General features: G+C 38.0%; 1 protein-coding gene and 1 long non-coding RNA gene across 4 annotated transcripts; both read right to left on the reverse strand.

Moving 5' to 3' along the window:
* Positions 1-886: 886 nt before the first annotated feature.
* On the reverse strand, positions 887-9,886 carry LOC149116343 (uncharacterized). Of its 3 annotated transcripts, none has more exons than XR_016205383.1 (2): positions 9,799-9,886; positions 887-1,267 (listed from the first exon to the last, which is right to left on the reverse strand). It is a non-coding gene; the product is annotated as an uncharacterized LOC149116343 (long non-coding RNA). The 3 variants fall into 3 exon arrangements; XR_016205385.1 differs by lacking the exon at positions 9,799-9,886 and adding an exon at positions 9,559-9,783; XR_016205384.1 differs by lacking the exon at positions 9,799-9,886 and adding an exon at positions 7,777-7,874.
* Positions 9,887-10,170: 284 nt separating this feature from the next.
* On the reverse strand, positions 10,171-11,456 carry LOC149116344 (melanocortin receptor 5-like). Its single transcript, XM_089278745.1, has one exon. The coding sequence runs from the start codon at positions 11,342-11,344 to the stop codon at positions 10,412-10,414; it is 933 nt and encodes a 310-aa protein (XP_089134871.1). The 5' UTR covers positions 11,345-11,456; the 3' UTR covers positions 10,171-10,411.
* Positions 11,457-13,363: the final 1,907 nt, after the last annotated feature.

The raw sequence follows: 13,363 nt of genomic DNA on the forward strand, positions 1-13,363 counted from the left end.
GCAAGAAAGGTGACCCATACGCTATTTGTTCACCGCTGGGATGGACGCTGATAGGTCCTATAGACAGACTGGAATGCAAGAATAGCCATTACTGTGTAAACTTTATGAGAGTAGTAAATGTTGAGAAAGAAGAAGATGTTCTCATGCAGCAACTTGAAAGATTCTGGAAGACTGACAATGCTGGTCTGATCCCTGATTGCAAGGTCTTTATGTCCGTTGAAGATATAAGGGCTCTAGCAGTAATGGAGAATTCAGCCACGTTGATTGATGGCCATTATCAACTAGCTCCTCCCTGGAGGGAGCCAGCGCCTAAACTTCCTAACAATCGGATCATGGCAGAACATCTTCATGGCGAAGACTACAGCTGTTGAAGAAGAGATTCCTGCGAGATTCCGAGCTGTTTGAAAAATACAAAGCAACCATTGGAGATTACATGATCAAGGCGCACGCGAAGAGAGTTCCAGTAGATGAGCTCGTCATTGATGATAAACCGCTGTGGTATATCCCTCGTCACCCTGTGTTTAACCCCAACAAACCTGGAAAGACGAGAGTGGTCTTCGATTGCGCTGCAAAGTTTAGAGGGATGTCTTTGAACAGTATCGTGGGTGTATTAACACAGTAGCAGACATTGGAAACAACTAAATAAATTTGTAACATTTCTCAATTGTTTGCAATGGAAAAATAACCTTGAGGCGGAAAGCACTATAAAGAATAGGCAGGAACCGAAAGGAGAGAGAGAGAGAGAGAGAGAGAGAGAGAGAGAGAGAGAGAGAGAGAGAGAGAGAGGGAAAAAAGAAAAGTTAAGACTGTCCTGTTTCCGCACCCCCACTCCGGCGGGGAGTTAAAAAAAGTCATAGCCATTTAAATAAACCACGCTAAGACAAAGTGAGTGCAACACTGATAATTGTTTTTATTTGCTTGTTGAGATGATACGCATTTAATATTTAAAATGATTGTATCTCTATTCACCAACATGGCCTCAAAATTAAAACTTGTGGTAACGTCCATACATTCAACAACGCTTAGAAAATGTACAACGAAAAATTATTTGAACTAAAATGCATTCATTTGATATCTATAAACTGTGTTTTCCTTTCTTTGTTTTTCATTCTTCATGTTATTCCCAAGAGCCTTCAAGAGGAGCGATGTTGTCCAGTTCCCTTTCGTCTTTCATTACTTTCCCCACCTCGGGCCAGGGACGGGAGTCTCTCAGCATCCGTAGACGGTCTGCAAGTCGATTTCTTGGCATGTTTGCCTCGTCACTCACCTATAAAGAAGATCACCAAACAATTGAGGAAAATCCACGTCAAAGAAAAATATCGAACTGATGATCGCGAGGCTAGAAGTGGTAAGTTTTATTATAGTCTTTCTCTGGTTAAGTTGCCAGGTTGTTAGATTGTGGTTATAGTTTTTAGGCGAGAAACGAACAAAAGAATTGAGAATTCCAACGATCCGTTTCGCTATAATTTTATACGGTGCTGTAAATCAATATGGACAAATGCGACTGAGTAAGTGAGTAACTAAAAGCTTTATTAATGTGTCAATGTATTTAGTTTTCACAACTTATTGGGGACACAACAACAAAAAATTAAAATTATTTACAAATAAGGAATAATAATAAAAATGTATATACAATTAAAATATGTAGCATGTATAAATTGTAGAATAAAACAATGGGTATATAAGAGGTAGTCTCTAAGAATTGCAAAGGTTACAGCAGCTATTGTTGTTGTTTAAGAGTGACGTTAGGTCTTTTTTTTAAAATATGAACAACTAGATGACAAATACGAAGAAGAGACATTAGGTAGAGTTTCAAGTTCTGCAGTGACTAATATCACCTTAGACGGGGAAGAAAAAGAAAAGAAGAATAATTACGGAGGAAATCATTTCAACTCGGGGTATTCGTGTTCGGTCACCCAACCAATTAGTAATCCCGCTGAACAGGGCTTAATTATGGTGATGAGTAGAGTCGTGGTGCTGTCCTTGTGGTGTAATGATTCCACGCTGAATACAGCAGAATTTTATTTCTAAGATCTCTCAAAAGATAAAGCAAAAAAAACAAACAAACAAACAAACAAACAAAACAAAACAAAAAACATTCGAAGCTCACACAACCTACGTTCGTAAATGCCTTGCTGAACATCAGTTTAAGATCTCATCAAAAATATATCATTACACAACCTTATATCGATGGAGCGGTGAAACTCTCCTCAGCGCTTTGTCGCACTGATGGGCCAATGAATGGGCTAAGCCGAGGACGACGAAGCCGTCAAAAAGTGAATATAAGGAGAGGAAATCACTGATATTGGCAGGGAGAATGAAAAAGTATAAGAACAGGAAAGAAAATAGAACCCGCAATACAGAGATTTTACTACCTGGTCACGCGTCCGGTACTAGCTTTGATAATCGGACAGGAAGAGGTACTCTATTTGTAGTATTTTGTCGGACAAGCTTCATGGATCTTTTCTACGGTGTCACATATCCTTATATAAGTTCCTAATCGTTGAGTTTAACAATATTTCCTAACAATACCAGTGGGCTTTAACTTAATTTGCCGTTTCTCTAGCTCGAAACATAAATGATATATGATTAAAGCCTCAGTTCCTTAGCATCAAAACGACCACTGTTTAAAGACGATCCATTTTCCGAGTTGAGTCGCTCATCACTTTGAGTTAAAAGCTATGACTTGCTGACGAGATGGCGTGGACTGCAATAACAGATTCTTCAAAAACAGCAAACACATATTAAACGCGTGTATATTTAAAAAGAAAATCCAAAACAATGAAAACGGTACGTAACTATATGAACATGATTAAACTCTGCTAAGTAATTTTGATTTCTTTTGATTCATTTCTATTGAGTCTTCTTTGCTGTGAAATTACTGATCACTTCTAGGACAGGTAAGGAGGGAAAGAGAATTTAGAAATAAGTTGGCTTTGAAAACCTTCCTTTTCCCAATACGGGTATATTTACAAATGTCCAATATTGTCCTTTGGCCAACGGCTCGAAGTAAGCAGCACCAAGCATGAAGAGAAGAAAGAAAGCTAACGCAGTACGGGAAGTCATTGTTTCTTCGGCCTCAGTTACGAAATTTGCTTCTTGTTCAGTTGCGAGCTTGCTTTATACGCAGACGCTCTTTGGGCTTGTCACGCAATGCTGCTCCCCCTCCCTTCCCCTTTGTTTAAAACGATCAGCCGGAGAGCACGTGAAGATCACCTAAGAGCCAATCGACGCTAGGGTATCGTTCCTTTTTTTTTCTTCACGAGATGTTTCATAGCCTCACCATCCCTAAAATTTTAATAGCTCATTCTATGCTATTTCAACTTCTTCAAATAAGAATTAAATTCCTTGGTGAACGATACGCTGTTACTCCTGGAATGGTGATTTCAAACAGTTATTGTCTCCATCGCAGGGAAATATAACCAATATAACCAATAGTGACTATACCTTATCAATGTTTATACGTGACAACTAATGATTAAACGACAGAAGACCGTATTCAGTCACAGCTCAATTGTGACAACTTCCGTCCTTCAGAAACGGTACATTAAAATTATTAAATTCCATGGTGGACAATTTGTTGTTATCCCCAAAGAGTTTTAAAGAAAAACTTTTGTTACCACTGCAGTAGAAAGTATATGTATCAAGAGGGCAACTTCATGCCACTTTACTTTACTTCTAAGAACCAAACATTCTAGTAATGAAAGTGGTTATTTTAGGTAACCAATAATGATACCATATTGTGGGAAGATTTAATTATTAAGCATTGTACGAACACACAAGCTAAAACCAGATTTTATGTCTATCTAACGCCAAATCCAGCGAACATTTTGGATTAAATTCCTTGGTGGAAGGTTCGTTGTTCAGAGTTTTGAAACGGGACTTATTGTCACCATTGCACGCAACGTGACATATGTGAAAAGGGCAAATAGTTCATGGCAGTATTCCATCTATTTCTGTCAATTAGTCTTTCATTAAGTGGAAAATGTTAAAATACCACTAAACAATGGACGACAATTAAAGACAACATTCAATTTTATGTTGATTAGTTACAAAGCTAGCCGCGCCGTTATAGTAAACGAACGCATTGTGGTCCTAGTATTAGTACATGAATGCCTTACAGCGCACAAAATAATGAAAGAAATCTGTTTTTCAAGGCGGATGGAGCTGACTGCTTTTACAAAACCGCCCTCTGAGAATTAGTATGATACGGAAGACTTTTTAATTTCTCTGGCTCGAAGAGACTTTTGATTGAGCAATTTTAAGAGGAGTACCGAAGACAAAAGCAGAGTACACGGTAGCTATAGATGACGATTGTCTTGGCAGTTCTGGTCTGAGCTTCAATAATACTTGTCCACTACACAGATTTCAATTTAGAAAAATAGTAACAGCTCAGTCCGATGTCTTTCCAACTTCTTCAAATAAGAATAATTAAATTTCTCGGTGAACGATATGTTGTTTGTCCCGAAATGGTGATTTTAAACAGTTATTATTGATAAACAAGGTGTTTCAAAAGGCGAATTTCACGCCTGGTGTATTTTTATCTCAGTGAGCGATCTCTTCTAAGCGCGAAGGAGGTTATCTTAGGTAACCAATAGTGACACCTTATCATTAATTGCCCGTACGCGAGAAGTTATGACTAAAATACAGAAGAGCGTATGAATTGTGACAACGTAAGTCCTTCAAAAGCTGCGAATAAAAATAATTGAATTCCTTGGTGGACGATATGTTGTTATCTTATCCCCAAATAGGTTTACTTGAAAAAAGCGTTTTCCGCAATTGCAACAGAAAGTAGTCGTTTTCAGAGGACAATTCCGTGCCAGTTTACTTTACTTTCAAGAACCAAACATTCTTGTATTGAAAGTGGTTATTTTAGGTAACTATTAGTGATACCTTGTCATTTCATGTGGGAATATTTATTCTTTTAACACTGGAAGAACACTCAAGCTTACAACTGGAAATTATGTCTTTCTAATGCCAAATCCAGCAAAACAAAATAATTAAATTCCTTGGTGGAAGACTGTTTGTTCAGATTTTTGAAACCGGACTTATTGTCACCATTGCACGGAAGGTGATACTGCGAATTATTTCATGGCAGTTTTCAATTTCCATCAATCAATCAATCCAATATTAGCTGGAGACTGAAAAATACCACTAAACAATGGAGAAAATTAAACACAGTTTCAATAACATTTTGAGTCCCAATCAGACGACGATCGAATAGTATCCCATGATGCATCTGGTTTAGGCTTATATTATCACTGCGTACGTGACGTCATCATTTATTCCACGCTCTCGGGATGAAGCCATGGCGTGCTTTCACACTTGTCTGGATTCCGTGGCTTCTGCTTTTAAGAGTACCGAGTTAGTTTATATTCAATGCGTTTCAAAGGAGAATTTTGCCGTTTCAGTGAAGGGTTTTACTTGTGTTTCGTTGGTCTGTCGAGAAACACATGTAAGCTATGTGGAAAGCATGGACGAACGAAGAAGAACTCTCGTTCCTGTGGTTGTTGTGAATTAGCCTACGGACGAATTATTCGCTGGGGTAAGAAGCCCTGTGCTGATACGAATAAGTTTCAACAGGTACATTCTCCGAAGAGAAGTTCAGGGGTTTTGTGATTTTTCTTTTGACATCTCTTGTCCGCTTCTTAGCAGGCTTGTTCCGTGTTGTGCCGTTTGCTGCATGACATCTCTTGATTACGGCTCCATTGAACTATTGAAATTTACGAAGTTAAACACTCCGTTGTTAAGGCTAGTTATCACTGCTGAGCACTTTGCAGTTTCGGAAAGAATAGTAACCAAAACACCTTCGAAAATAATCATTTTGACTCTAAAAGATGACCAAGCTCGGGAATAAAGCGCCAAACGAACTGAGACTTGAAGCAGACATTCACACACGCAACACTCGTAATTGCACTGGTATGTTACGAAATTTCAGTCCACTTCGATCGCTTGAAAGGTCATAAAAATGTGGGTACTTCTCGGTACTTCTTTGCCAAAAATCATTACTATGTCTATATTTTGTGGCGTGATGCCCAAAAATCGAAGACATCAACATACTGTGCAAAGAAAAGCGAATATTCATGACCTTGTTACGGGTCAACGAACACTTTGTGATGCGAATAGTCACATAACACGATCAACGACAAGAATACTATAATAAGGCCGCGCTTTTAAACACCTACAAATCATTATAATCGCGTCAAAAATTTAAAAAATGCACTTTTCTAACCTTTTAATGCAATAAAAATAAGAAATAGACCTTGGAGAAAACCACGTTATTTCACGCTGAAATCCATGATAACTTCGATGTTGCGTCACGTACGTAGAAAATTGTATCATGGGATACTATTCGATCGTCGTCTGAGTCCCAATTTAAACAAGCTGATTAAACTCTTCAGGGCTCCCAAGGATATTGGGATACCTGTGATTCATCTGTAAACTGCCAAAACGATGGACTGATCTTTCGTGTTTAGATTCCAACAAATTAAAGGCTATTTGGTACATAACAAAGCTGAGTGTATAATTTGATCCATCGATAGCTTTGATAGCCTTTAGCCGAAGCGTTGCCAAAATACATGTTCCAGGGTTTCTCGCTCAAAAGTGTTTTAATTCTTCCGCGAATTTTTTCTGTCTCAGTTTCTTATATGATTACATAAATTTTATGGCTTGAACCTTCTTACTTCCCAATGCCTATATAATTGCAAACATCCATTAGTAGTTCGTGAGAAAAAAAAAAGTTCGCATCCTCGACCTTCAGCAGTGTGATCACTTTGCCAGCCTTGAACTGATGAATTATTCATGAATAACTCACACAAAAACGTTGATGAATGACCAACCCGGGTTCAAGTGATTCGCATAGCGGGTTACGGATTCAAATTGCAGTTGTTTTGAGCTGCAAATCACTCAATTTACGCAGCAAAATGACTTATTATACTTAACTGTTGGGAATCACACAATTTGTTCTGGAAATGACTTTTTTTACTGGCCATGTTAGCTGTGATGGATATCACGGGTTAAAAAATAAACACGAAGGAAGAAACTAGGAGCTGACTCATAACATATATACCTCGTTCAATGAACACAAGGCGAGAAAGAACAAAACGATACAAAAACATTGTTTGACCTCTCTTATCCTGAAAATTTATAGGCCAGTCCTAACAGATAGCCCTGACAAACAAAGAACGCGCTCATGCCCGCCTAGCCTGAATTATCAATCATCCCCCGCCCTCAGCCTAATACCCGCTAATTAGGCTAAGGGCCGGAGGTGATTGATGTTTCAGGCTAATTCCCGCCCTGTTTTAGAACAGGTGTATATGTTTCTTCGGAGCACTTTGCATTTGATTTTCGAGTGCCAAATGGCTCGATTCTAGTTAATCGAAGGTGCCTCGCCTGGATCTTTCGATCGCCCACCATCGCTAATTTAAACAGCTGATGATTCACGACATCCACCGTTTATACCAATGACACGCATGAAAGTGACTACTTTGACAGGCGAAACTTAACCGTGTTGACAACTCTCCAAAAGATGTTTTTGAAAATGTACGACCTTTTTTTCATTCATAACCTGCAACTGTTGTAACTTAACAACTTTCGTTTTCTCCACGAAAAAGACCAATTGAAAAGTGTTTTTTCCTCACGCTATTTGGAGTAAACTTCCCATGCCAAATAAACAATTATGCCAAGAAATATAGGCCTTGCTAACAAGGAAGTCCTGAACGTTTTCCGTTTTACCTGAAAATGACTAAACTTGTCACAAAAATATTTTTTGCTTACCGTTCGAATAACATCACGGCCATTTTTCTACAATATTTTTATCTCATCTTTGATCTACTACGCCACTGACGAATTTTGAGTCTGACAGTCGAGCTTCGTTCAATAAACAAACGCTTCAATTTACATTAAATACAGAAGAGCCGTCTCGAAAGAAAGATGTTTGCAAAACAAACTATTGTTTTTAATAGCACGGTATGAAAAGTTTAACAAGAATGTCGCTTTTCTCAATTCAATTCTCAAATTCTAAACAGGCATAAGTTCAATAACTCAAAGGATTGTAGCCTCCAAATTTTATGTTCATTATAAAATACTGCTTCGTATAAAATGACATCCCGCCTGTCGATTTTAATTTCGGCTTGTCAGTAGTTAAGTTGTTTTGCCCTCACAGCTGCAGCAATATGCGCCATCTATAAAATAAAATTGTAAAAATTTGCATGTTTCAATAAAATGAAAATTCAGCTTAAGCCTCAACGAAGACTTGAGTCATAATTTTCTAATAAGTCTAACCAGAGAGTTCACTACGTATTCCACAGTATCCTTGTTTTATTCCGCGGTAAATGTATAATAAATAATTTTGTGGATATTCATTGGGTTTTGGAACGAAAGACGAATCATGGAACTAATGCGAGTATTGGGTCGGTAGCCAGGGAATCCTAATAAACATGGACGGAGAAACATGTGGATGCCTTGCTCTTGTAAGCGTGAGCTGCCGATCAAAATAACACGCCAATACTGATACCAAATCATGCGAAGTATGAGACGAGGTAGACAACAGAAATATCTACACGGTGAAAAATAAACATCATGCATATATACACCAGTTACAACTTCTTTAGAATTGGCAAAGAAGCACCCGTTCAAAAACATGCAACCCAGAAAAATTAACGCGCGGGAAGAAACAAGGAGCTGCCTACAGACTTTTAAAAATATATATCTGGTTCCATGAACAAGAAGCGAGAAAGAACAAAACAATACGAAAATATATTGTTTGACCCCTCTTATCCTGCAAATTTATGCGCCAGTCCAAACAGGCACCCAAGGTAAACAAAAAACGCGCGTATACCCTGTTTTAGAACTAGCTTATGTTGAATACGGCTATTGTATTCCAATTCGCGAGTGTATTTTCTTCTTTGAAGCGCTTTACATTTCGAATGTAAAATGATCGATTCTACTCAGTCGAAGGTGGCCATGGCTCATCTCGATCTTTCGATCGCCCGCCATCCCTAATTTAAACAGCTTATAATTCAGAGAATCCACCGTTTGTAACAATGACATACACGAGTGAAAGTGATTATTTTGTCCAAAGAAACTTAGCCGTGTTGAACAACTCTCCAAAATTAATTTTAAAAAATCTAGGCCTTTTTTATTCATCACTCGCACATGTTTAAACCTAACAACTGCGGTTTTCTCCAGGAAAGTGACTAATTAAAAGTCGTGTCTTTCCCTCAGGCTATTTAAAAATAACTTCCAATGCCAAATAAACAATGATGGTAAGAAATATGAAACTTGCTTACAAGATAGTCCTCTACCTTTTTCCGTTTTACCTGAAAATGACTAGAAAAATATATTCTGCTTTCCATTCCAATAATTTTATCGCCATTTTTCTACAACAAAGAAGTATGTTAAGTGTAACAGTTGGCGGGCTTCGTGCAATAAATAAACGCTTCAATTTATGTTAAAGACGGAAGAGCTGTCTCCCAAAAAAGATGTCTGCATCACAAACCATTGTTTTTAATGTTCGGTTTGAGAAGTTTAACAAGAATGCCCGCCATGCACGCTTACCTCAATTCAGCTCTCAAATTCTAAACATGATGTAAGTCCAAGCATTCCAGAGAGTATCTTCAAAATTTTATGTTCACTATAAGATACTGCTTTACACAAAGAAGCACAGTCCAGCTGTACATATTAATTTCAAGATGTTAGTAGTTAACTCGTTTTCCCTCGCCGCTGCTGAAATATGCGCCATTAACAAAACAAAATTGTAAAACAATTGCAGTCCCAAAAACATAAAAATTAATTCACCTTAATCCTCATTGAAGACTGATTCATAATTTTAGAGGAAATACCGCCTGACCGAACGTTAATATAAGTACGTATCCCACAGCATCTTTGTTCTATTCTTTAAATGTTTAATAAAACGTTTCGCGAAAGTTGGGGGACTAAAGACGAATAATGGAAACACCAGAGAAGGGCTGAACTCGAGGCGGTTATTGTAAACATTAAGTGCACAATTTCTAAGTTATTCCGTAACGGACTGCACGCTATCGATCTTTCTTCCCGACTCATTGCGCATCTCATAAAAAATTCCGAGCCTTCCGTGTGTTCTTTAAACTAAAGGAAACATCAAAACCTACTACATGCTAACTCTAGTAAAACCGTATTCTGTGCAAGATGTAGTCCACACGGAGAAAAATGGAAATTTATTGTTTTGATCTCTATTTACAGCTGTTAAATGGAAAGTCGCCATTTAAAACAAATTGTCTATTTACTACAGTGATAAAATCTTTCTCCATGGCTTTCTTATTCCTAGAGAAACATTTCATACTGATATATTAAAATGCGTTTTAAAATCTTAACTCTGCACATCATCACCTTTTCATGGCATAGGTCTACAAGTCTACCTAGAGAAAGCTAGCTAAGAAAAATGACAAAGCACCTGTCTAACTGTGTCCTTCACAGCTTTTCTGACTTCATCTAGCTTCCAACAGCAAAGAATCGGGTTTAAAGACGAGTTTAAGTAAACTAAAGTGGCTGTATAAATCAAAGCGTGATAAGCAGATGCAGATAGTCCAATATTAGCCCACAGTGTCTCCACTATACCAAAGGGTAGATAACAAACGACCAGCGTCAATTGCAGCCATATTGCAGCGGACACTGCCTTTTTGTATCGCGCTATGTTCATTTGATTTGTTTGGTTAGGTTGTTGAACATGATTTTGAATTTGAGTTTTATGATGACGGAGGGTGAGGAAAATCTTTGTGTAAGAGACGAGCGAGATTACTAGACACAGAAATGTACCTATGATACCACACCATATGGTTATAAGGGGATTCCAAAAGCGCATTGCTGAAAAGACAGCGGGAAAAACCCACAAGGTAAACAAGATCACGTAGGTTCGCTTTAAAGTTACAACTTGTCTGTATCTCAGTCCCAATAACACGGCGAGAAGTCTGTCCACGCTTATTGTGGTCAGAGTTGCGACCGACACTCCACACAAAACATAACTTGTCATAAACCCTGCCACCGATAAGTGAGGACATATATTCCAATGTTCATTCGCTACAGACATATAATAGGTAACAGTAAGAGGCTCTGAAATAAGACCAACACAGAGATCAGTTGTTGCAAGGCTACGAAGCAAGAGTTTGGACGGTGGATGAAGTGAAGACTCCTTGTGAAGAGCAATTAGGATCAGAGCATTTCCAAGAAATGCAGTAAAGGACAGAAAAGAGTTTAAAACTGAAAGAAATGTGAAGTGGCCATGTAGTCTAGCAGTTATATGTGGCGAACAAGTTAAGTCTTCGAATGTTTTCTGATGTCCATTTCCAGTAAAGTTTAGTAGTGCCATACCGATCTGCAAGATAGCTATGTGTATTTGAATCACCAGCGAAACTTCTCAGTGCAGTAAAGTTACGAAGTTGCTTGTTACCACAGTAACTAATGAACAATCCAAATGCTCTTTATGGTGTTTGTTGTTTTATCAGACAGATCAATAAAGGGATCACTAACAGTTTGAAAAGACAACTTAACTTGCCAAGCAGCTGGTTTACTACAAAAGACTCTGAAGACTGGCTAGTTTTGTTTTCGAACGTCAAACGAGATAAACGACAAATGTAAATTAAAAACAAATTCAGCTTTAGCCGCAATGAAGACTTATGCCATAACAACTTTGCTCTTTTCTATAAATGTACATAAATCATTTTGTGGGAAGGGGGAGGAATGACGACTCAGCGCACATCTTATAAAAAACTTCGGTCTTTCCGCTTGTGCTTTGAACTAAAATCACGAAAAAAAAACTTACTAAATTCTTACCTTAGTGAAACCGTATTTTGTGCATGATGTAGTCCACACGGAGAAAAATGGAAATTTATGGTTTTTCATTTCCGTTTACAGCTGCTAAATGGCAAGTCGTCATTTAAAACAATTTTCAATTCACATCAAATGATGAAAACTTTGTCGATAGCTCTCTTATTATTAGACAAACGTTTCGTACTGATATGCATTGTACAGCTTCAAAACGGAAAAACATTGGGACTTCTTGTTAGATAGGCCCATTTGTTTCTTTTACATTTAACAATTCTCGGACGTGGTTAAGCAAAATATCGCAATTTGTCAGTGGCGAACAGATTAATTATTTGCTGAAGCCGAAGGCTTTAGATGGTAATTGATCTGCGAGAGAAATCATGATATTTTGCGATCACCAGTTCAATAATTGTTCTGTCCTCAGATCACCAAGTTTGTTTTCAAATTTAAGTCACTGTCTGACATCTTTGGGAAGCGATCTACAATCATTCACATAAGAGCGTCGTTACAAATACGTATGATCAGAATATTGTTTGCAGTAAAACACATTTAGACTGTATTAGACCGTTATTTGTAAGCAGTTATTCAGGTTATTTGCCGGTCACGTGGTAGGCTCTTTCATCTCATGAAAGGGGAGAAAAATGCATCGAATGATAATAACTACTTAAGAGGCGCCCTCTGTAAATATCGACTATGGTCATTTGGACCAGAAAAAATCAAATTCCTCAAACTTTGTCAGATGACTGGTCTAGATAGGTGATTCACAAAAATATATCTTTCAGTTCAATTCGATTCGTATTTTAGCGCTGGGGCCACCATCTTGGTTTTGCCCCTCTGAGAGGGCTTTCAGCGGCCATTTTAGGGCACATTTTTAACAATTTGCCATAAAAATAAAACGATATAAATCCGGGTAAAAACCCTTTATTCGAGACAAGCAAATTTTTCTTGTTACGCTGAGAGGTTGTTTTGGCAATTTGATCATCATCTGATTTTTTTACAGAATTTTAAATTTCTTCCCTTTCGGACTACTCATAAAGCGCCATAAAAAAGGCGAAATTTCAAGGAAAATATCGCCAAAAGTACATCACTTGAGATCCCAAAACTACCCTCCACTTAAAGAGCAATGTCTCACCGGTAAAAATGTGTAATAAAAGTTTGGGGCAGTTAAAACTGTAAAATACTAGAAGAAGAAGTTTAAGCTGTGCTTTTGTCAACAAATACCGCCGTCCTAATTAGCATGATAGGGACCTTAAGATACGAGGACGGGAAGGCCAGGACGGCAACGGCAGTGGACGCGGGAAACTTACGCGGGTCTCGTCGTGTCGCCAAAAACAAAATTCTTGAGATGTGTACATTCGCAAAGGACGGCGACGTCAATAATTCGAACCTCGTACAAGCTATTCACAGAGGCAATGACATCCATTAGACTATAAAAGAGATGGTAGAAATCTTATCCTATTAGGCTTAAACGATAGTGAACAGCGATGCTTAATTTCTTTTTTTTATATAAGCGAAGCAAACATCTGTCAATATTTTAATAGAGAAACCATTTCCGTATTAAAAA

This window comes from Orbicella faveolata, unplaced genomic scaffold (assembly GCF_042242905.1).
Source record: "Orbicella faveolata isolate gen_17 unplaced genomic scaffold, um_ofav_v1 contig_12, whole genome shotgun sequence".
Taxonomy (NCBI): Eukaryota; Metazoa; Cnidaria; class Anthozoa; order Scleractinia; family Merulinidae; genus Orbicella; species Orbicella faveolata.